At 54.1% G+C, this 20,193-nt stretch overlaps 1 protein-coding gene across 2 annotated transcripts in view; it reads left to right on the top strand.

Moving 5' to 3' along the window:
• The window catches only part of Pde2a (phosphodiesterase 2A), a 59,045-nt gene that overhangs the window by 23,013 nt on the left and 15,839 nt on the right, over positions 1-20,193 (top strand). For both annotated transcript variants that reach the window (XM_047518278.1, XM_047518279.1), the window contains 4 exons: positions 8,504-8,593; positions 11,869-11,957; positions 17,489-17,598; positions 18,431-18,486. In XM_047518278.1, the coding sequence (XP_047374234.1) occupies positions 8,504-8,593; positions 11,869-11,957; positions 17,489-17,598; positions 18,431-18,486 (345 nt within the window). The remainder of the gene's footprint in view (positions 1-8,503; positions 8,594-11,868; positions 11,958-17,488; positions 17,599-18,430; positions 18,487-20,193) is intronic.

The following is a 20,193-nucleotide window of genomic DNA, read 5'->3' as shown; positions in this document are numbered from 1 at the left end:
CAAGAAATAAAATAAAACAAACAAATATACACTGCCAGGTATAGGGCAGCCCAGAGAAGCTATTGCCCTGGGGAGCACAGTGGATGGAAGCCCAGAGGCAGGGGCATGCCTGAGATGAACCCTGCCCAGAAGATTCCTCACCCTGACTCCCAATAAAGAAGGACTATTTTTAGGGACAATAAAAGTGCTCACACATTCCTGCAGGGGGAGGGGTGGGGAGGGAGGGGTAGGATCAGTGCAGAGAGAGAGAGAGAGGGAGGACCCTACTTCTCCCCCCAACTCTGCCCTTGCTTTCAAGGGCTTCCCCCCAGGGGCTTCCCTGGCTGTCCCTACCTCTCCAGTCTTCTCCCCAGGGCTCCCTTCTGGCTCTCATGTCTGTTCCTCTGTTTCTGAATTGGTCTCTGTCCCTGTCTCTCTTTTTCATACTCCCATTTTTTCCCTCCCCTGGGATTTGGGGAACAGCTGGGTTGGGCCAAACTCTGAGGACGAAGCCAAATACAGTCACAGGACAAGGCAGTGTGAGGCTGCGGGAGAGACACCCATCAGAGAAAGACAGCAAGAGAGGCAGCATGGCGAGCCCAGGGAGGCCCAGAGAGAGCTCAGCACAGAGCCGGGGTGAGCCCCCCAGCAGGCATCGCCAGGCAGCCAGCTGCCCTGTGCCTGCTGCCTTGTCCCAGAGGACACCAGCATGAGGCCCTCACTGCCCTGGTCCCCACAACCCCTCCCCAGGTTGCTCTTCCTCCCTGCCCTCGCAGGCCCACACTAGCCCCCAGGCCAGTGCCATTCGGCATTTATCTCTATTGTGGGCATGGTGTCTGGCACAGGGGGAGGCAGGAGACCCTGATCCTGGCCCAGAGGAAGACACCCCACCCCACCCCACATCCCAGAGGAGCTCAGCCTATCCCTTGGCAAATACAGGGTATCCAGGGGTCCTGAAGACAAATTGCTCAGGAGGGAGGTGGCCTGGTGTGGCTCAGAGGGCTGGGCTGGGACATGGGGAGAACCTGAGCAGGCCTTCCCCGCCTCCTCTGGCCTTAGTCTACCCCCATCCAGCTGGAGACTGGACTCCAAAAGGCCTGGGGCCTGATGACTGTGGGAATTCTCAAGAGTCTTGGGAGTAGGACAAGTGACCACCTGAGTGAGAAGTCTTCCTGGAGGAGGAGATGTCACTCACTCACTCACTCACTCCTTTTCTCACAAGCTACCCCCACTCCTGCACTGGGAGATGATCCCAGTGCAAGAAGGGCCTTCTGGCCTGCACAGACACCCCGGGAAGGTTGCCAGAAGTTCTCAGCACAAGGTGCCCTCATTCCTTTGGCTCTTCTCTAAGACTGTTGCCACACCAGGCTTGGGAGACTTTGAGAGAGCTCATCAGTCCCACTGCCTGGGGGTCTCCAGGGGTCCTGGGGCCCACCCTTCTATTCACTGATGGTATGCACCCCTACCCAGCACTTCACAGGTCAGCAAACATCTGACTCCTGTGAGGGGCTAGGTGATTCCAGGGACCTGCAGAGGAGCGGGGCCCAACCTCCCCCTCCCCAGAGCTCCCAATCTGATGGGGGAACCAGGTGAGAAAGAGTGACAAGGCTTCGACCCACACAATGCTGTGACAGAGGTGCACAGGACTATGAGGGCTCTGGGTGGGAGGATCAATCTGTCTGAGAGGGAACAACAACAAAATCTCCCCGGGAGTGGGGGGCTCAGGGAAGGGGGGCGTTCATCCAACCATGTATCAAGTCCTTCCTCTGGCTTTCGTTACCTGAAGGATGTACCTCTCTTTTCTGAAACCGGCCCTGCTGGTCACTCAGCATTCCCCTCCTTTCCTTGCTTTGTCCAGTTCCTGACCCACCATGGAGGCCCTTCGACAGGGTGAGGTAGAGGAAGCCTCACAACATTGAGGTCATGGAGTGTAGAGCTGGAGGAGGCTACTCCTTGCTTGCACACCCTGGAGACAGGGTGGCCACTCTCCTTGCTGCCCAGGTTTCTCTCGAGGCAGGATGCTGGCTCACAGTGTGGCTACCGCTGCCTCCTTGGGTTTACCCCACTGTGCCCAGCTCTGTCCTCATGAGCTCCAGGCCAGGCGACAGGAGAGTTAGAGGTGGCAGTGGAACCACTGCCCAGTGGATGACTGGGCTAGCAGTGGTGAGGGACTGTGAGGAGAATGTGGGTGGGAGGGACAGGGTCTCTCTTTTGTCATGTATGTGATGCAGCTGAAGGTGAGGAGGGGTGGAAGAAGCCCTGAGTCTGACCTGATACCTTGATCGCATCTCTCACTGGGGTCATCTCCCTCTTCCATGTTGGCTGCTCTCTTGTCCCCTCCTTCCTTGGTGCTGGACCCCAGGCTGGGGACTGAGTCAGGCCCTCGGAGAACTGATTGTTCAGACAACCCTGCCTTCCCAGCCTGCCAGCTGCTTCCGCCTTCCTATCCTATCGCCCAACACAGCCTAGCCCCTGATGAATCCAAGGGGGCCTGGGACAATTGGCAGGAGCTAGAGAAGCTGGGACTGGCATAAGGTGAGAGGCCCAGGAGGAGCTGGCGGTGGGCGTGGGAAGGAAAGATCCAGCAATAGCACCAAGCTCATCAGGGAGGCGGAACACATGGGAGGCGCCAGGATGGGCCCAGGTGTATTCTACAGTGCACGTGTCTCCAGTGTGGCTCGGAGGCTGGAGACGCGGCCCTGTTGGAGTAACAACTGAAGCCGGAGTCTGCAAAGGGTGGGCAGGAGGGATAAGGAGGGGGATGGGAACAGAGGGACGGGGTGAAAAGAAGGAAGGTGGGGTGGGGAATGAGAGGGGAGGAGGGAGGCAAGGCCTCTGGCAGGCCCTTCTTCTAGGGCTGGGCTGCAGGTAGCCCCTTCCATGTGCCCTTGTGCCCTGTTGCCCACCACCCCCTTCTCTCCTTCCTCACCCCCTCCTGTGGGGCAAGGGGTATAGAGTCGTCTTCAGAGGCTGGGCTGCCCTCACCTGAGCAAGGCTCTCCCTCTGTCCTTGGTCCCTTCACCTATAAAGTGGGATCATCAAAACAGGTCCCCCAGGGCTCCAGGAGGCTCTGAGATCAAGTACACAGTGGATCTCAAGGTGTGGTTTCCAGACCAGCCCACACCAACATCATCTAGGAATGATGGCCCTCACCTCAGACCAACTGGGTCAGAAACCCTGGCGACAGGGCCCAGAACTCTACATTTTGACAAGCCTTCAGGTGATTCTGGTGCTTGCTAATGTTTGAGAACCCCTGGGGGGCACTGTAGCAACAGTAGGTGCTTGACAAAGGAGCTTTCCCTTCCTCTAGACTGCTTCAAACAGAGCATTGACATCTGAGCTAACCCGATTGTGACCTAGGTCTCTATCCTCCCCCCCTCTTCAGACTAGGTCTCTCAAGGGTCACCAAGTCTCTTGCCCCAGCCTGACCCCTGGTCCAGCTCAGCCTTGCTGTGGGGAAGTTTAGAGGAATAAGATGTTAACATGCATACATGGCTCTTCTCTGAGTATTTCAGGCACCAGTGTCTGCTAGAGGCCGCTCCTTGGGCAGGTGGCAGGCGTGGGAGGGTGGGGAGGAAGGGAGGGAGGAGGAGGAGGAGCTGCCTTGTCCTGCTTCCTTGTCTTCTGTCCCCCTGGCCAGGCATGCTGTGAGTGCTGAGAAGTCACAAAGGAAACCTGGGGTGCTGGGTTCAGTCTGGGGTCCCAGGCTCAGCCAAAGGGCTTCTCTGGTCTGACCCCCTAGGAGGCCTCCTTTGGGGGTGTTCTACTTGTTTCCCTAACCGAACAGCTGCACTTGCTAGTGGCTGAGCACAGAGATGGGCATGTTCTCTTTTGCCCTTGAAGCACCCCATTCTCTGGAAAGATTAGAGAATTGTGTATCGCCCATCAGAACAGGGGGCAAGGTGCAAAAGTGGATCCCAGGCACCCCCAGTTTTCCCCATAATGGTCACCTTCCTGAGCCCCACCCCCATTCTGCAGGGGGTCCATTTTGGGTCAGGTGCTTTCTCCTCAAGCTCTCACGATGACTGCTTGGAGGTCTGGGGGAGGAGTGGGCAGGAGAGTTGGGAGCAGGTAGGGACAGGGAGTATGCGGGAGAGAGAGGGAGAGTGGGAGGAGAAGCCATCCGGAGGAAGAGGGAGGATGCGGAGGTGGAAAAGACTCAGAGGCAAGACAGGAAAGAAGAATGTGGCAGAGACAGACCTCAGCCGAGGGAATCAGAGAGAGGGATCCACTCGGAGAGATCCGGGAGCCTGACCCAGAGGGAAGGAAAGAAGAACAGGCCATGGGATCTTGGAGGACATCCCAAGTTCCTCCCCCCAAGCCATGCAGGGGACCCAGCACAAGCAGAGTTGGATGAATCCGTGTGGATAGTCCCAGTAGCACAGCTTGAGACTCAGGAGATACTTGACTCTTGAGCTTAACGTTATTTCTTCCTGGAGGCCAGCGTGGGGGCCACATGAGGCTACATTCAGAGCAGGAGGCATGGGCTCTAGGTGCTGTGCAGTGGGGAGGGCAAGAGGAGGGTTTGTGGAGGTGGAAAACGACATAGAGGCTCATGGGGATGGGTCAGGAGAGTGGCTTGTGACAATGACCCTGAGCCTCAAGAAGGCCACCAGTCCCTGTGCTGGTGGTTCCAAAGAAGATAAGGTCAAGGTCTCTGGTTTCATATAATCTTAGGTTGTAAGGAATGAGAAGTATTCAGTACAGTCCCTCTCCTCACCCCACATGAGTGCTGAAATGCTGGTCCATGGATCCAGCTCCAGGATAAGACCCCAAACCTGACTTCAGAGGACCCCTGACTCAGAACAGGCTCCTCTCCTTTGGTACCTGAGGAGAAAAGCTTGGTGTGTGGCATGGCGCTGTCTGCGGTGCTGACGGCCCTACCTCAGACCACAGAGCAGCAGGTGGGGAGCTGGGAGAGCAGGAAGGTTCCATCCCTCTTTTAATCTGCCCATCCCCCAGCCCACCACCTACCACCCACCCATCCACCCATTTTTCCACTCACCCACCCATTTACCCATTCATCCGTCTGCCCAGTCACCCACCCTCATTGAATTAAACTCCGAAACCATAGAACTCTATGCAATTCAGCTGGAAAGGCCCATTTTTACTAATGAGGAAACCAAGGTTCAGAAGAGGAAAGGGGTGTGCTTCAGGCCACACAGAGCTTCTGTCGTCAATCTGGGACAGGACTAGAAATTGCTGTTCTTTTCTATACACCACAGATTCTCCCCTGGGGTCTAGGAAATTGCTTGGTTGTTATGCCGATATTTACACTGGTGTTTGTTCAAGAAAGCTTTGAGGACAGGAAATGTGACTCCTTCACCCCACCCTGAGTCTGAGCTTGGTGTGCACACATGCCTCACTGCTTACTGGTGGGTGCATTGGACACACGGTCGCATTTCTGTGTGTGTATATGCTTGTGTGAGGATGTATGCACACGGGCATGGGCAGAGGTGTACACCTGGCAGTGTGCACTTATGTGACATGTGTGGATGGGCATACCAGCAAAACTGGCTGTGAGTTTATTTTTTATTCCCTTTTCCTTTAGAGATCTTTGGGGCTCCAGCTCAGACTTGAGCCTGGCTCCCCTCCTATGTCTCCAGTTCAAGAGTATCACCACTTTCCATTTGTAACTGCTTCTCACTGATGTTCCCCTCCTTGCTCCTGCTCCAATTCTCCCCAAGTTTTCTTTTCTGCTCCCTCGCCATTATCCTGCCTTTGCCCTTAGAAGTCATGGAAAACTGATCAATCAGAAGAAAGGCCAGACAGGCAACCACCAATTCAAGTAAAGGACAGCTCGGGGTACCCCCCAATCACAGCAAAGGGCAGATCAAGGGGCCCACCAATCAGAACAAAGGACAGATTGTTCTCTCTAAGCCCCCTGGGGTGAGAGATAGGGGTCTGGGTGCAGAGCAGGAACCAGACAGGGGCTAGAGATCCAGAGATTTGGGCTCTGGATCTGACTCTGTCCTGACTGACTAGATGATCACAGACAGATCATTGCTTCTCTTTGAGTCTCAGTTTCTTCGTCTGTCAAATGGGAAGACTAAACTGTCTGAAGTCTGTGACTTTGAAAAATTTCTCCTCCTATATTAGGCTCATTTCATTGCCTTGATTTCTTTTCCCCAATTTCCTCAGCATGCACATGTTAGATGTCACTGAGGGAAGAATCTTTCAGAGGTCAGTTTGGTGACCCACATGCCCCTGCCCCCTGCCTCCAGGAAGGAATAGTTCTACACCAGCACCAGCATCTGGGGCCATGGCCTTGGAGCCCCAGACTAGGGAATCTGGGTCTGGAAGACTATATTTTGAGATTATCTGGGGCATCTGATCTTTCTCCCTCTTGGTCTTCAGCTTTGACACAGTAACCTGTGTGTGCGCTGAGCAGGTATTATTGGAGCCCTTGCCTGTGAATCCATGAGCCCCTGGGTTGGTGTGCACACGCACCCAGAGGGGTCAGAGGCATGTTGGCTTTCTGCAAGGAAGTAGGCGTCTATGGTTGGGTGGTGCCGAGGGTGTGTGAACTGTGCTGCGCAGCTCCCAAGGGTCACAGGACAAAGGATTCAAACTGGGGATTGTGTTGTTTGAAATCAATGGCTTCCAGTGTCCAAGGGCAGACATCGCCATGACCAAGATGCATCTTTATTCTCGAGCAGGAGAAGAGATGAAAGGGAGGTTCGGGGCTGGGGAAAGCAATGCCTAGTGGGCATTTGGGAAGAAAGTTCACTGCTGTCCCCTTCCTCCTGGGAACACAGGATTGGGTGGGGTGGGTGGGGGGAGAGAACTGTAGCCAAGAAGACTGAAGAGTGAAATTTGGATCTGAAACCCAAACTGTAGGCTTCATTTAGACTCCAGAGCAGGACTTCCCTCTGCAACCTATCTCATAAATGGGCATTCATCCCATTCTTGCACACTCTCAGAGATGGGGAACTCACTTCCTCCATGTCTCCTGGTGGCCTCTGCCTTTGTACTACGACTCTGCTGGGAGGAAGATCTTTTATCCCACTGGACAGGCACCAGCCTCCTGTGACATCCTATGAGTCCCCAGCTGTCTGTGGGGCCACAAAGTTCAGTCCCCCCAACCTGGAGTATCTGAAAATTTGAAGTTGGAGACTAAAAACCTTGAATCTACTCTGTTAAGCTTCCTAGATTATCTGGTTTTAGTCAAATGCAGGACTTGGTTTCCAATTCCCTGCTTACATGGATCACATCCTCTGGAAGAGTCTCATCTTGTCCTTACCTGGCGTACAATGAACTAAGGATGGTTTAACCAGACTATAAAAATGGAGGAACTGTCAGCCTCCTTATCTGGGTTAACAGGTCTCTATTAATGTGGCCTGTAATCTCAACATTTTTATTTTTGTAAGTCATACTTAACACTAGAGGCTCTTGTTGTTGAGTTTGTAGGCTGCTAAGACCCTCAACCTCATGTCATATTCACATGAATAGGGGGCCAAAGCCTGCCTCTTTCAACCTGCAGTTAATCACCTTGCTTTCTGAACACAGACCTAGCCATCCACAGGCAAGACATCAGAAAGGACTTCCAAGGGCTGGGGAGAGGGCATGACTGAGTGGATGCTGTGAGTCACCAGTCTGCTTTGGCCCTGGATCCCCTGTTCCATTACCTTTCTCTTTGATCCCTGTGGCTCTGGCCAAGTTAATAGAGCGAGAAGCAGGGACCTTTGTTGTCTCCGTTCCGGCTCCCCAAGGACGAGGCCTGTTTCTGAGATGGGAAGGCTGCGAGGCAGCCAAGGCTGACTCCTTCCCTCCTCTGGCTGCAGGAGTGGCCCCAGCGAGCCTTTCCCAGGGTGTGAGTCTGGGCGCCCCTCTCAATCCAGCCCTCACTTGGCTGTAAAATGAGACCTGCATCCACTGGGGAGAGCCAGTGGCCCTGCTGCAGGGAGTGCTTGGCTAAGCGCCTACTCTGTGCTGGGCACTCCCTGAGGCTCGTTCAGTCCTCAGTTTCATTTTTATTTTCATTTGTGTGTGTGCGGGCATGCGTGTGTGTGCGTGTGTGCACGCGCTCAGTTTCAATTAGTGTCCCTGTTAGCCTGTAGGGGGCACAGTTGCCCCCAATTTACAGATAGAAGACTGAGGCTCAGTGATTCAAATAAGACAAACTGCTGATATATAGAGAGCCAGGTATCAAGTTTAGGTGGGCTCATTTTATTTTTCCTGGTTATTTACTCTTTTGTTTGTTTGTTTGTTTTAATGTGTTTTTCCTGCTTTTTCAGAGTTGTCCTCAATGAAAGGACAAGAGACCTGGGGTCCACTCCAGGTTTGAGCTCTTAACTCACTGTGAGGCCTTGGCTAAGTCACTGGCCCTCCGCCGAGTCTCAGTTTCCCCATCTGTAAGACGAGGGGACTTGGGCACTCTATGGTCTTATATTGTTTAATTCTGAGATCTTAGGATCTGGGGATTCAGGACTGAGCTGGGGGGTTTGTGTTCACAGCCCTCTGGGCACACGGGGCTGCCCTGGCCTGCCCGACAAAGCCCTCACTGCCTTTTCCTCTCTTCCAGGATGCTTTACTGAGCCTGGGCTCTGTCATCGACATTGCAGGCCTGCGGCGGGCCGCCAAGGAGGCCCTCTCAGCTGTGCTCCCCAGAGTGGTAGGTGCCCAACCTTGCTCTGCACTCCCCAGCCTACCCTGAAGCCAAAGCCACACACAGGGTCAGGAGGAGAGAAAAGGGAGGGCCTGCCCAGAGGACCTTGATGGGAAACTGGAGGGTCAGTTAGAAAAGTTGGCAGATTCACGGATCAATCACTCTCTGGCCAGAACCCCTTCCAAGATGAGAGGGTGAAGTGCTCAGTTTATAAGGGTATTTTTCCACCCCGGCTGCATGTTAGAACCACCTAACGTGAGTCCTAAGAGGGCTCACTGAGGAGGAGGGCTGTAGCTAACACCAGAGAATGAACTTGCCTAAGAAACCCACAGTATCTGAGTCAGAAGGGGCCTTAGAGGTTAACTGTCTCAGGTAATGGAGGGGATTCACTAGGTAACAGGACTTGATGGAATCGGGTGGGTTTTGGAACATGTGCACAGGAGGTATTGAGTGTGGGCATGAGGAACTTCCTGGATGCCAAGTCTTGGAGGTGCTAGAAGGCTCAGCTTTGATGAATGGATCTGCACTGGGTTAAAGTGTCCTGCCTGGAGACAGCCTGGACCAAAATGGCCCTTAGTAATCTTTAAGCTTCTCTCTGTCCCATCCCAACACCATGCAGATTTGGGGCAGGTAGAGGGTGGTATCCATGGTCACATGAGCCCTGAATGCTTTGTTGGGGAGATTGTGTCCCTCCTTGGTGGCCACAGGCCTCTTGCAACCTGGCTTTAATGGCTATGGTTCATCTCTTGAGAAGGAGGGTCAATCAGCAGGGTCTAAGTTGTGCCAGATAGAGAAAAGCAAGGGACTGGAGTGGGGGTTCTGATCTAGCCTAAGGGGTATGGAAGACTTCTTGGACGAAGAGATGCCCAAATTGAGTCCTGAGGACCTTGAATGTCCTCTCCCTTACTCTCACTCCCAGCCAAGGGCAGCCTCTATTCTGGGAAATGTCGCCAACTCAGGATGCGACCTTCTTGCCCCGCCAGAGCCCATTGTCCCTGAATCTGCATGATGGATGAACCATCGGAGGCCCAGAGAGGGAGGACACTTCCCCCAAGGTTACACAGCATGACAGGAACAAATGGGACTTGGCACCTAAGCACCCCCATTCCTCTCCTCAACTCTGCCTTCTCCAAACCTCCTAGAAGTTCAGTGCCCAGGAGGAGGGCTAATGACTGAGCTTTATTGAGCGTGACATTGATAGGAAGTGGGTGGTGTGTTGGCACCCAAAAATAAATCCTCCAGGGAGGAATGGGATTGAGGCAACATCTGGCCTGGGGTGGAGGCACATCTGGAAAAGGAGAGTTAGGGGAAGCTGGCAAGGCAGTGTCCACAGACTGGTCCTGAGGACCTTGAGTCTGCTCTGGGAGCAGGAGGAGGAGGTAACTAGCTAGGTTTTCACAGGCTGGGTGCCCTAGTGGCTGTGCCAGCATAGATGCCCTGTGCTGGATTAACTGAAGTCCCAAAGCTGGGGGCTGGATGACAGCTGTGATCCAGGCAATGAGGTTCCTAGGACATCAGAAATGTCTGCCCTGGTCCACCCAAGAGACCTGTCATGAACTAGAGAAGCCCTGACTTTAGGGCTGATTCCAGGGAGGGCTTGGCCCACAGGGAGGTAAAGCAGGCGAGGTCCTCTGTTGCAGGGAGGGTGCGGTGGTGGGGAGGGGTCTCCCCCCGCCCTAGGGAGGATTACTGCCGGCACCTGGCTTCCTCATCAGCACCCATTGTGGCAGGCAGCCCCGATGCAGATGGTGCTGATGTGTCTGAAACTGTTCCCTCCTTCTCTCCAATACACTCAGCTAATTTTAACCCAGAGGGCTGAATGAGGGGGAGACGCGGACATCCGGAAGTAAAGTGAGACTTGTCCCCCTCCACCCACAGGATTACCGCCCTCTCTCTGTGAGGGAAGACTCTTTGTGTGCTCCTGGTGGGCTCTCTGCCTGTTTGGGCCAATACCTCTGGCCCATCCTGGCTGCTGAAGAGAATGACAAGAGGAGCAGGTGGCCTCTTTCCCAGAATTCTTTCTTCCTGAACTCTTGCCTGGAGCCTCATCCCAGGAGGATAAGGGGGTGCTGGGTCTTGCCTGCATCTGCCACTGGCAGTCCCCTTGGGCTCTGTCATTCCCATCCACCACCCCTTAACCTGGAGATAGTGCTGGGGCATCTCTTGTGGCCTGAGAGAGGAGGGCTGACTAGGGAAGGTATGTGGTTCCTCACAGTCCCAGAGGCATTGAGGGTGGGCCTTCAATACCAAACACCATGTCACCTCCTCCCAAAACTTCCCTGTTGCCCGCAGCAGAGGAAAGCCCCCTTCAGCCTGCCACAGAGAAAACTGCAGAGTTGAACAGTCGGGCTGTGCAGTGTGGGGTGGGTGGGGACCCCTAAGGGTCTCAGGTTTCTGCTAAGAGCTGATGTGGGGTTTTGCCTGTTGGTCAGTGAAAGCAACTTCTTCTGCCAAGACATGGCCTGCAACAGAGGCCCAGTGCTGCTCTGGGCTCGCGGGGAGGGAGGATTGAAGAGCTGAAGACTTGACAAGCTTCGAGCAAGAGCTTTGATCTCACTCTGGGGAGCGATCCATCCAAAATACAAATCTACTCATCAGGTTCACTGCCTGCCCTGCCCCCAGCTCTGCTTTTAAGTCCCTTCAGGCTCAGGCCTGCTCACCCCGAGCAAACCCCTGAACCTCTGGACCTACCTACACACCTGGTACTTGACTCAAGTACCAGTTCTCTCTCCCATCTGCAGTCCCCAAATATGCCCAGTTCTCATTCAGTTACAGCCTAAAGTTCTCTTCCTCCAGGAAGCCCTCCTAGATCCCACAGAGGTGGGTGCAGTGCCCTCTCTGCTCGTCTCCTGGCTCTAGTCATAGTCTTGTGTGTGTGTGTGTGTGTGTGTGTGTGTGTGTGTGTGATGCTGGTTTGCTGAACGCCTGAGGCTGGAGTGTGGAGGGGAGGTATCCAGGAGTGGAGGTGACTTGTTTGTACCCAAGCCTTTCAAACACTTTGAATTTAGGGTAATCAGTTAGAAAAATTGGCAGATTCATGGATCAATCACTCTCTGGCCAGAACCCCTTCCAAGATGAGAGGGTGATGTGCTCAGTTTGTAAGGGTATTTTTCCACCCTGGCTGCATGTTAGAACCACCTGGAGAGTAAGAACAAACAAAAATGTCAAAACTCTGCTCCCAGAGTTCTAACCCATGACTTTGCCATATAGACCCTGTGTACAGACTGGGGCTGGGCAGCTGGGGACCTCTCCAGAGCGCTCATTAGTGCCTTTTGTCTTAGGAGACTGTCTACACCTACCTGCTGGATGGGGAGTCCCAGCTGGTGTGCGAGGACCCTCCTCATGAGCTGCCACAGGAGGGGAAAGTCCGGTAAGCCATTCCTTGCGCCCCCCTTGCCCTCCTGCACTGCCGAGGATTCTCAGAGTAAGAAGGCTGAGGCTATGGCATCTGTGAGTTTGAACCTATCCCAGCATGTCACGAGAGCTGCCCATGGTGCCTTGCATCTGAGAATACAGAAATCAGAGCCCTGGGCAGGGCTCTGGAGCCCCACTGCCTGGGTCCAAAGCCCAGTTCTATGTTTACTGTGTAATGTTGGGCAAATTGTACAACCTTTCTGTGTCCAGTTTTCTTTTTGTGACATGATGATAATTGTAGTACTTGTAGGTATTAAATACATTTAACACATATCAAGCTCTTAAACCAGATTGGTCCATGATGAGGGCTGTCTGTTTGATATTATCATTATTGACAGAAGATCAGAATCAGGGACTTTAGGGTCAGGGCTCAGTATACTACAAGTCCCCTGATACCTCTGAGCTTCCTCATTTTATAGATGGACAGGAGACATATTTCAGGCCACATACCAGGTGTGAGGTTTCCTTGTTCCTGGGTCTGTGGGGTCAGTAAGAGGAGGGGACTTGTCAGAGAAGGAAGTACTGACCCAGGGAGCACAGGGCTGGAAGCTCAGGGTAGAGTGGGCACTGGTGGGCATGTTCCCAGGAGGTGACTCTCCCCTGGTGCCACGTGGTTTCAGAGAGTACCCAAGACTTCAGCATCCCATTCCCAGAGGCCAGGGGAAGCGCTCGGCTGGAGATGCCGACCCACAGTCCTGAGGTCCCTCCTGGCACCTGGAACCCTGGATTCTAGGACAGCAGTCTCTTCCTGCACCCCAGCCCATGGAAGTAGTTGGCTTCTCTCCAATAAGCCAGAGCTTTTCCACCTCCTCCCCGAGGTCCTTGGAGTGGGTAACTGTGACACTCCCTTTTAGCTTCTCTTGGCAACTTCTCCGTCAAGGACTGTGTGAACAAAGCCACACACTGTCTCCTCTGGCCTCTGTGTTCCATCTGTAAAATGATGGGATAGGACTGGAAAGTCTTTGGAATCTTAAAGGAAAAAATGCTATAAGAGGTTTGGGTGTAGTTCAGGGATAGAGTGTCTGTTTAGCAGGCACAAGGGCCTGGGCTTGATACCCCATGGGGGCTGTAATGTCCCCCTTCCTCCTCTCAATCAGTTCCTCCCACCTCTAATCCTAAAGAACTTTGTTTAATAAGAGCTTAACTCCTCCAGGAAGTTTCCCCCAAGCAGCCAGGAAAGGCCTTCCTGGGAGGGATGGTGGCAGAGGGGGCGTCCTGAGGGCTTGCTCTGCCCCTTCTGACCTGTAGCACCCACCTCCAGCTGCTTGCCCCTGAGGGAGTGGGCAGTGTCTGCAGTGCAGGCGTCTCTGAGGGTCTCAGGTCCTCTGCACCAGCAGCCATTGAGCATTCTCCCCACAACCACCTTAGACCCAGTAAAGCCTTTGGAAAAGTCGCAGGGAGTAAGGCAATTAAAAGTGAATGCTTACCTGCAAATAGCCCAGAGTTTATTGGAGATGGGGAGGCAAGGGCCTGCTGGGAGACAGGGGCAGGTTCCAGGAGGCCACTGTGAATCAGGGAAGGAGGAGGCAAGAGGATGAGGGTGGGGTATCCCAGGGACACAGAGATCAGCGTTCATTCAGGTTGGCAAGGACCTTGGTTTGGGGGTGCAGGTTTAGGTCTAATGCTCTCCTCCAGAATCTTTGATGTGCCTGCCCGCCTGCATGTCCAGCATACAGGGTCAGGTGCTCAGTTCACCTCCACCTCTAGAAGTGAGAGGCCCTGGGCTGACCTGGGCCCTGCTCTCAGGCACTACCAGCAGGATCAGGGCTTTAAACGTAGGTGTGTGTGGAAGAGGCAAGAGCGCTGGAATGGAGGTCAAATGCGCTTGGCTTCTAGTTCATCCCTGCCTCACTGTGTCCCACCTATGTATTGACTTAATGAGATAATGGGTGCTAGTGCTTAGCACAGTGCCCAGCACACAGAAGGGATGGCTAGTTGTCCAAATTCAACCAGTAATTAATTTTGGGTGACCTTGACAAAATGACTCTCCTTCTGGTTCTAGTCTCTTTTTCTGAGAATTGGGTGAGGCTGGATACAGGTTTTCCCAAGTGACAACCCTGTGGCTCTGATCCCATCAGAAAGTGGAGGCACCTGCAGGTTGAGGTATAGGTGGTGGCGGGGTGGGGGTGCTTCTCCAGGAAACCCAGGACCGCTGGTGGGGCTGGCAAGAGCAACAGCTGTGACATGGAGGCTGGATCATAAAGGCAGATAAGGCCCAAGGGGAAGGGGCAGAGAAGCGGCTAAGGGTGGCGTCAGGGAGAGGCAGGATGGAAGTGGGTCTGGGTGGGAGTGAGTGAGGAGTCCCCTTGAGCCCCGCTGCCCCACCTGCAGGCTCTCAGATGCCCGGCTCCACCCACCAGGCTTCCTTCCCTCTGGGCTTGCTGATGCTGCGGGCTCCCCTGCAGGATCCTCCCCTGCCTCGTCTCCATCTCAGCCAATTCCAGTTTTCTTTGGTGGCCCAGCCAGAGGCTCTCTTCCACAAGCCTGATCCACAGTTCCCTGGCACTGTGGAAGATCCAATCTTCAAAAAAAGGGATCTGGTCATAGTGGCCTTCCCGGGGATGGATCCGTCCACAAGTAGAGTACTGGGCTGGGAGTCAGGAGAACTGGGATCCAGGACACACTGCTGCAAACACAATCCCATGTTCTCTCTCTCTGTCCCTGCGCCCCCACCCCACCCCAGTGCTTGGTACAGAACCCAGGGCCATATGTGTGCTAGACAAGTGCTCTGCCATTGAGATACATCCCCAGGGCCCCTTGCTATCTCTCTGGACCTTGATTCACCTATCTGTGAAATGTTAAGGTTGAACATTCTTTTATCGTGGTCCAGCTCTAAATTTTAGGGGCTGCAAGGGGCATCAGGGCAAGAGAGGAGAGAATCCTGGGAGGCTTCACCTCTCTTTTGTGGGTGTCCCACCCCAATCTTACAGCCTATTTCAGCCTCCAACCTGCTATCTTCATCTTCTCCTTGCATCTTTTGCTATCTCAAAGCCTACGATCACACACCACAGAGTATGGGAGCTCTCGGGCTCTGCAGCTACCAAGGGAACCCTGCTCAGGCTGGCGGCCAATACCATTAGGGGCCCAGGGCCCAGCTTTGAGAAATCTTCCTCAGGGCAGACCTGGTTTCCTCTCAATTTGTCTGTCCCTCTGGTTTGTCTTGGAAAACACAGGGACTTATCTGTTCCCATCTCTGGATTCTCACATTTTGGGGAAAAGAGAGGGAAGAAAGGGTCCAGGTCTGGGCCTGGATCATAATTTGTCTTCAAGAGAGAGATGAAAGGTCAGAGAGAGGTTGATCCGTAGTGAGAGTGAGAGGTCTATGTGAGCGGGTGGGGACTCAGTGAGGAGACAGGGGCTCAATGACAGATGTGGGCTCAGTGAAGGAGGGGGGCCAGGGAGAGCATGGGAACTCAGTGAGGAGGATGGGGTTGTTGATGGGATGGAGCTCAGTGGGGTACAGGGCTCATCAAAGTTAGGTTCAGTAAAGGGCTTGGGCATTCAGGGCTGGGGCTCCCTGGGGGGTGGGGATCAGTGAGGGGTCAGGTAGGGGGTAAGTTTCAGTAAAAGAGAAGGGACTTACCCTGGAAGAAGATCAGAGAAGGATGTAGGGAAGGAGACCTGGGCACTTAGCTCTTTCCAGGCTGTTGACCTTACCAACGGAGAGCTTTTCCCTCTATTCTTTTTCCATTAAACAAATAGTTGTTAAAGGGACGGAACTGTCATAAAGTCCACGCCTATTCCTCTCTCCACTCTGCCCATCTGTCTTTATCTTTAGAGTGGCAGACCATGACCACCCACTCAACCCAGGGCCGAGTCACTGCTCTTCAGCCTGGACAGCTGGCCCTGGGGGCGTGGAGTTCCCCTAACCCCAGGATCAGCCTTGAAGATGGGTGGGGGACTGGAGAAGGAGGAAGGGAGGAGCTGAGGAGGAGGCCAGGAGGGTCTTTTAGTGCAGAGCCATCAGGGGACCTAAGCAGTAGGAAAGCCCCACTCCCATGTGGTGGGGGAGGTCTCGCCTCCATGTTCCTTTAGGGCACCTCAGGGACATCCAGGGGAGGTTTCCAGGTAGCCTTTGGGTATCTGGGGTCTGGAGCTCATTTGAGTGAGGGCTGGAGTTCATGAGCCATGAGCACAGAGAAGGAAGTTATGTGCAGAAGAGAAAAAATGTTGGGATAGATCTGTCCATTAGGGTCCCTGGGGAAAGGCTAAGGCAGTCCTGGGGTCTATGGGTGGGCAAGGGATAGTAGTAGTCAGGGATCCATTGAGGGAGGCTGCAGGATTTACCAGCAACACAGGACTAGTGCCACCTTGTGGCTTCCTGATAACCAGAATGTCGAAGGCCAAATAGCTGGGTGGGGTTTGACTGAGGGTCATTTCTGTCCCCATGAAGCCCCATCCTTCATTGATTTAGTCCATTGTCCTTCTGCCACCCTAGGTCCCTGTTTGTTCCTGGGGTGATTTCAGGTATCCCAGAACCAAAGCCCAGTATTCTGGGTGTTAGGATTGGAAGATGGGAGACACCACTGCTTTTGTAGATTCTGAACTGGTCAAAGGGGCCGGGAGGGAACTAGTTTGTGTGACATTGAATGAGATGCTCAACCTCTTTGGTCCTCTATTTCTCCAAAGACCGTGACCTCCTGATCTGGTGACTTGCAGGCTGTCTCCTCTTGATTCCTCATCTGACCCATACTGGATTCCCCTTTCCCACAACGGACCTCCCCAGCCTCAGTTCCCACCATCACACCTGGGCACTCATGCCAATCCCCTACTCAAGTGCACCAGTCTCAGGATGGTTCGACCTAGTTCTGGGCTAACTGCCTGGCTCTACTACTTATTATTTCATCTCTTACTATTTTCACCTGAAAATAAAGTTGATGGTAATTTCTAGCCCACGGAGTTGTTGGTAATTCTGAGTTAATCTCTGTAAGTTGGTTAGACTGAGCACAGCACAGCATAAATGCCCTTGAAACTCTGATTATGAATACCGACTGTGGAGTCTCGCTCCTGGGCTTTGCACCAAACTTCCTCTACAGTTTTACCTTGAGGTCGTGGTGGGGAGGGTTATACTCTACCCCATCTCCATTCTCCCAGGGAGGCTCAGAGAAGTTGGGTCACTTTCCCAAGGTCAAGTAGCAGCAGGGACAGGGTCTGACCCAGGCAGCCTAGCCCTCAGCCTGCCTTTGCCTCCCTGCTCTCCCCATTGCCTGGGGCTCTACACTGGGCTCTGCACACATGCCTTTCCCACAACTACCAGCAGGAGGCACCAGAGACCAGGCTGTGACTGCCTGCCCCTCCACCCCAGGCCAGGGTCTCAACACTTAAGGGTCCTGGTTTCATTTTTGTCCTCCTCTGTTCCACCCAGAGGCAGGTCAACTTGTACAGATCCTTGCAGGTGTGCAGGGAACACCCTGCTGTGTGTCCCCAGGCTGGGTCTTGCTCTGCTTTGATCCAGGACTGAGAGATGGGACTATGTCCTCTTTTCAGAGAGGCTGTGATCTCCCAGAAGCGACTGAGCTGCAATGGGCTGGGCCCCTCGGACCTGCCAGGGAAGCCCTTGGCCAGGCTGGTTGCTCCGTTGGCTGCTGACACCCAAGGTAAGGGTGGGGAGCTGGGCAGGGTAGGGAGGGCTGCAATTCTGCTTCCAGGTCATGTATGTCTTCTACACGTCCTCACCTGTCTCCTTTCTCTTGCTCTGTTTCTCCAGCAATCCCTTCATCTAATTCTCTCTCTAATGTGCTACTAACCTCCCCAAGCCTCAAGTTCCTAACTGTAAAATGGGGACAACAGTACCTACCTTGAGGGGGCGTTGCAAGAAGCAAATGAGATGACGCATGTTAAGGGCCTGGCAACTTCTAGGGCTCAGTGGACAGTGACCGTGGTTACCATGTGCTTATACCCATTGGCAGATGGGGCTGTAGTTATTGTCATGGTCTCTGTCACTTTCTCTGTTTCTGTTTCTCTTCCTCTCCATGCTCCCTGTCCGCCATGTCTCTCTCTGCCTCGTGTCTCAGTCTCTCCAGGTCTCTGTCCTCTGTCTCGATGTGGAAAGTGCACAAGACTGGGAGTCAGGAGACCTGACTTGCTGTGTGACCTTGGGCAAGTCACTTCCCCTTTCTGTACCTCAGTTTCCCAATGTGTAAAATAGGGGTACTCATCCTTACCTTCCTCCCTCCCTCCCAGGGTTGCTGGGAGGATCATAAGAAAGTTGTCAAGTGAGGGGGTTTCCTTCTATGTAGGGGTCGTTGCTGTGGTTGTTTTTGTCGCTGGCTCAGGAGCCCTCTCTTTGTCTCATTGGGCCTCTGGGTCTTCCTGTGTCTGTCCTGGCCTCTCTCTGTCTATGTCTTTGTCTCCCTCCCTGGGTCCCTGCTCAGTATCTCTGAGCCTCACTGACCCCACAGGACCACCTCATTGCCCTCTCCCCCTCAGTGCTGGTCATACCGCTGGTGGACAAGGAGGCCGGTGCTGTGGCAGCCGTTTTCTTGGTAAGAGCCCGCCCAGATGTCTATAGGTTGGGATGGAGGAGAGGAAAAGAGGGGAGGGGGCAGTGGGTGGACAGTGTGTGTGTGATGAGAGCAGAAAACTGGGGTGGAGAAAGGGGAGAGGGGTCTGAGGAGAGTCTGGGGCATCTCCCACACCCCAGCCCTAAGCCCCACCTTGGACGGACGGAAGCCCGGGCTCAAGCCACACCTGTGCTCCCAGCCCCCATGGAGTTGCAAAAGCCCAACCTGGGCTCATTCTTGGTTTGTTTCTTCTTTGGGATCCTCCTGGTGGATGGGGACAGTGTCCAACAGGGCAGAACACAGTGAGATGGGACATGACTGACAAATACTGAGAAAGGACTTGTGGACATGACAGCTGACCAGGAGAGACTGTGGGAAACTCAGTCGGTGACTGGGGTGTGTGGGGGGGACGCTGGAACCAGGGCTCTTGAGAAGAGGAGGCACACGGGGAGGGGATCCCAGACAGGTCCCAGCTAAGGCTGGGCAGAAATCAGGCGGCAAGGGGGACTTCCTGCAGGGGCCACCGAGGGAGATGGGGAAGGGTACTCTGTGGGAAATGGAGGACATGAGGGATGCACTGCGGGGCAGAGCTGGGAGGGAACCCAGTCAGGGCTCCCCTCTGCCCTCTGCTGCCCCTGTGGAGGAGAACCCCAGGCTCCTGCTCTCCCTGGGAGGTTGGAAGGGTGGTGAAGGAGCCTTGCGGAGAAGTTTCTGTGGTTCTTTCAGACTTTTCTTCCCTGTGGAGTTGGGGGTTCCAAATCCTTGTCCTGGCCTAGGAAGGGTGAACCCCCAAATTGCCATCACTGGAGGTCTGCTTTCTCCCAAGTGGCTGCCACCTGGGCAGATAAATTAGCCTGCCTTGGTGTGCCTGGGGGACTCCTCCCGAGCTCATTAAAATGGAATGAAAGGTTCTAAGTCTTCTGACCTTTCCCAAGCTGCTGCAGGGAGAAGAGGGTGGTGGGAGTGGGGTGGCCTCCAGGGGAGGAGCGGAGGAGGACTTGGCTTGCTCTCCTCGCCCCATCTGCCCAACTGAGGGAGACCAGGCCCCTCCTTGGTTTCTTCTGCAATCTGCTCCCACCTCCAGCTTCTGTTCCTGCAGGGAACGTATCCGCTGTTGGCGAAGTTCTCAGTGGGCTGCTTCCCCATCTCCTTTGCGCCTGTGTGCCCCGGAGCTGGTGGGCGTGGGGAGGATCAGGGCTTGGGGCAATGCAGAGGTGTGGGGTGGGGAGTGGCCACCTAGCCACCTCCTTCTCTGTTGAGGTTCTCGGGTACCAGGCTTGTGAGAAGCATCCCAGACCCTCAATGGAGTCTGGGTTGAGGCCAAGAGGACAGGGAAGGGATGCAGCTTTGGCAAGGGGAAGACATCCTCCATGACATGGTTGAACCAGCAGTCCAGGCCTTGGCCTTCTGGAGTGAGGAAAGGTGTGTGTGTGTGTGTGTGTGTGTGTGTGTGTGTGTGTGTAGGGGAGGGTGTTGAGATTACATCACTTAAATTCGCCCAGCAGAACCCTGCTGTGGGCCATGCCCCAGGCTGGATGCTGGAACAAATCATACCTGCCTTCTAGGAGCTTTCTGTTTGGGAAAAGCAAAGGCTACCCTTGAGCCACCACAGATGGAATAAAATTAGTGCTATGAGCAGGTGTTCTGGTAGCAGAGGCTGGAACAGTCAGGGATGTCTTACAGTGAAGA

The sequence above is a fragment of the Sciurus carolinensis genome, chromosome 11 (assembly GCF_902686445.1).
Source record: "Sciurus carolinensis chromosome 11, mSciCar1.2, whole genome shotgun sequence".
NCBI classification, from domain to species: domain Eukaryota; kingdom Metazoa; phylum Chordata; class Mammalia; order Rodentia; family Sciuridae; genus Sciurus; species Sciurus carolinensis.
This window is presented reverse-complemented; position numbering and strand designations above follow the sequence as displayed.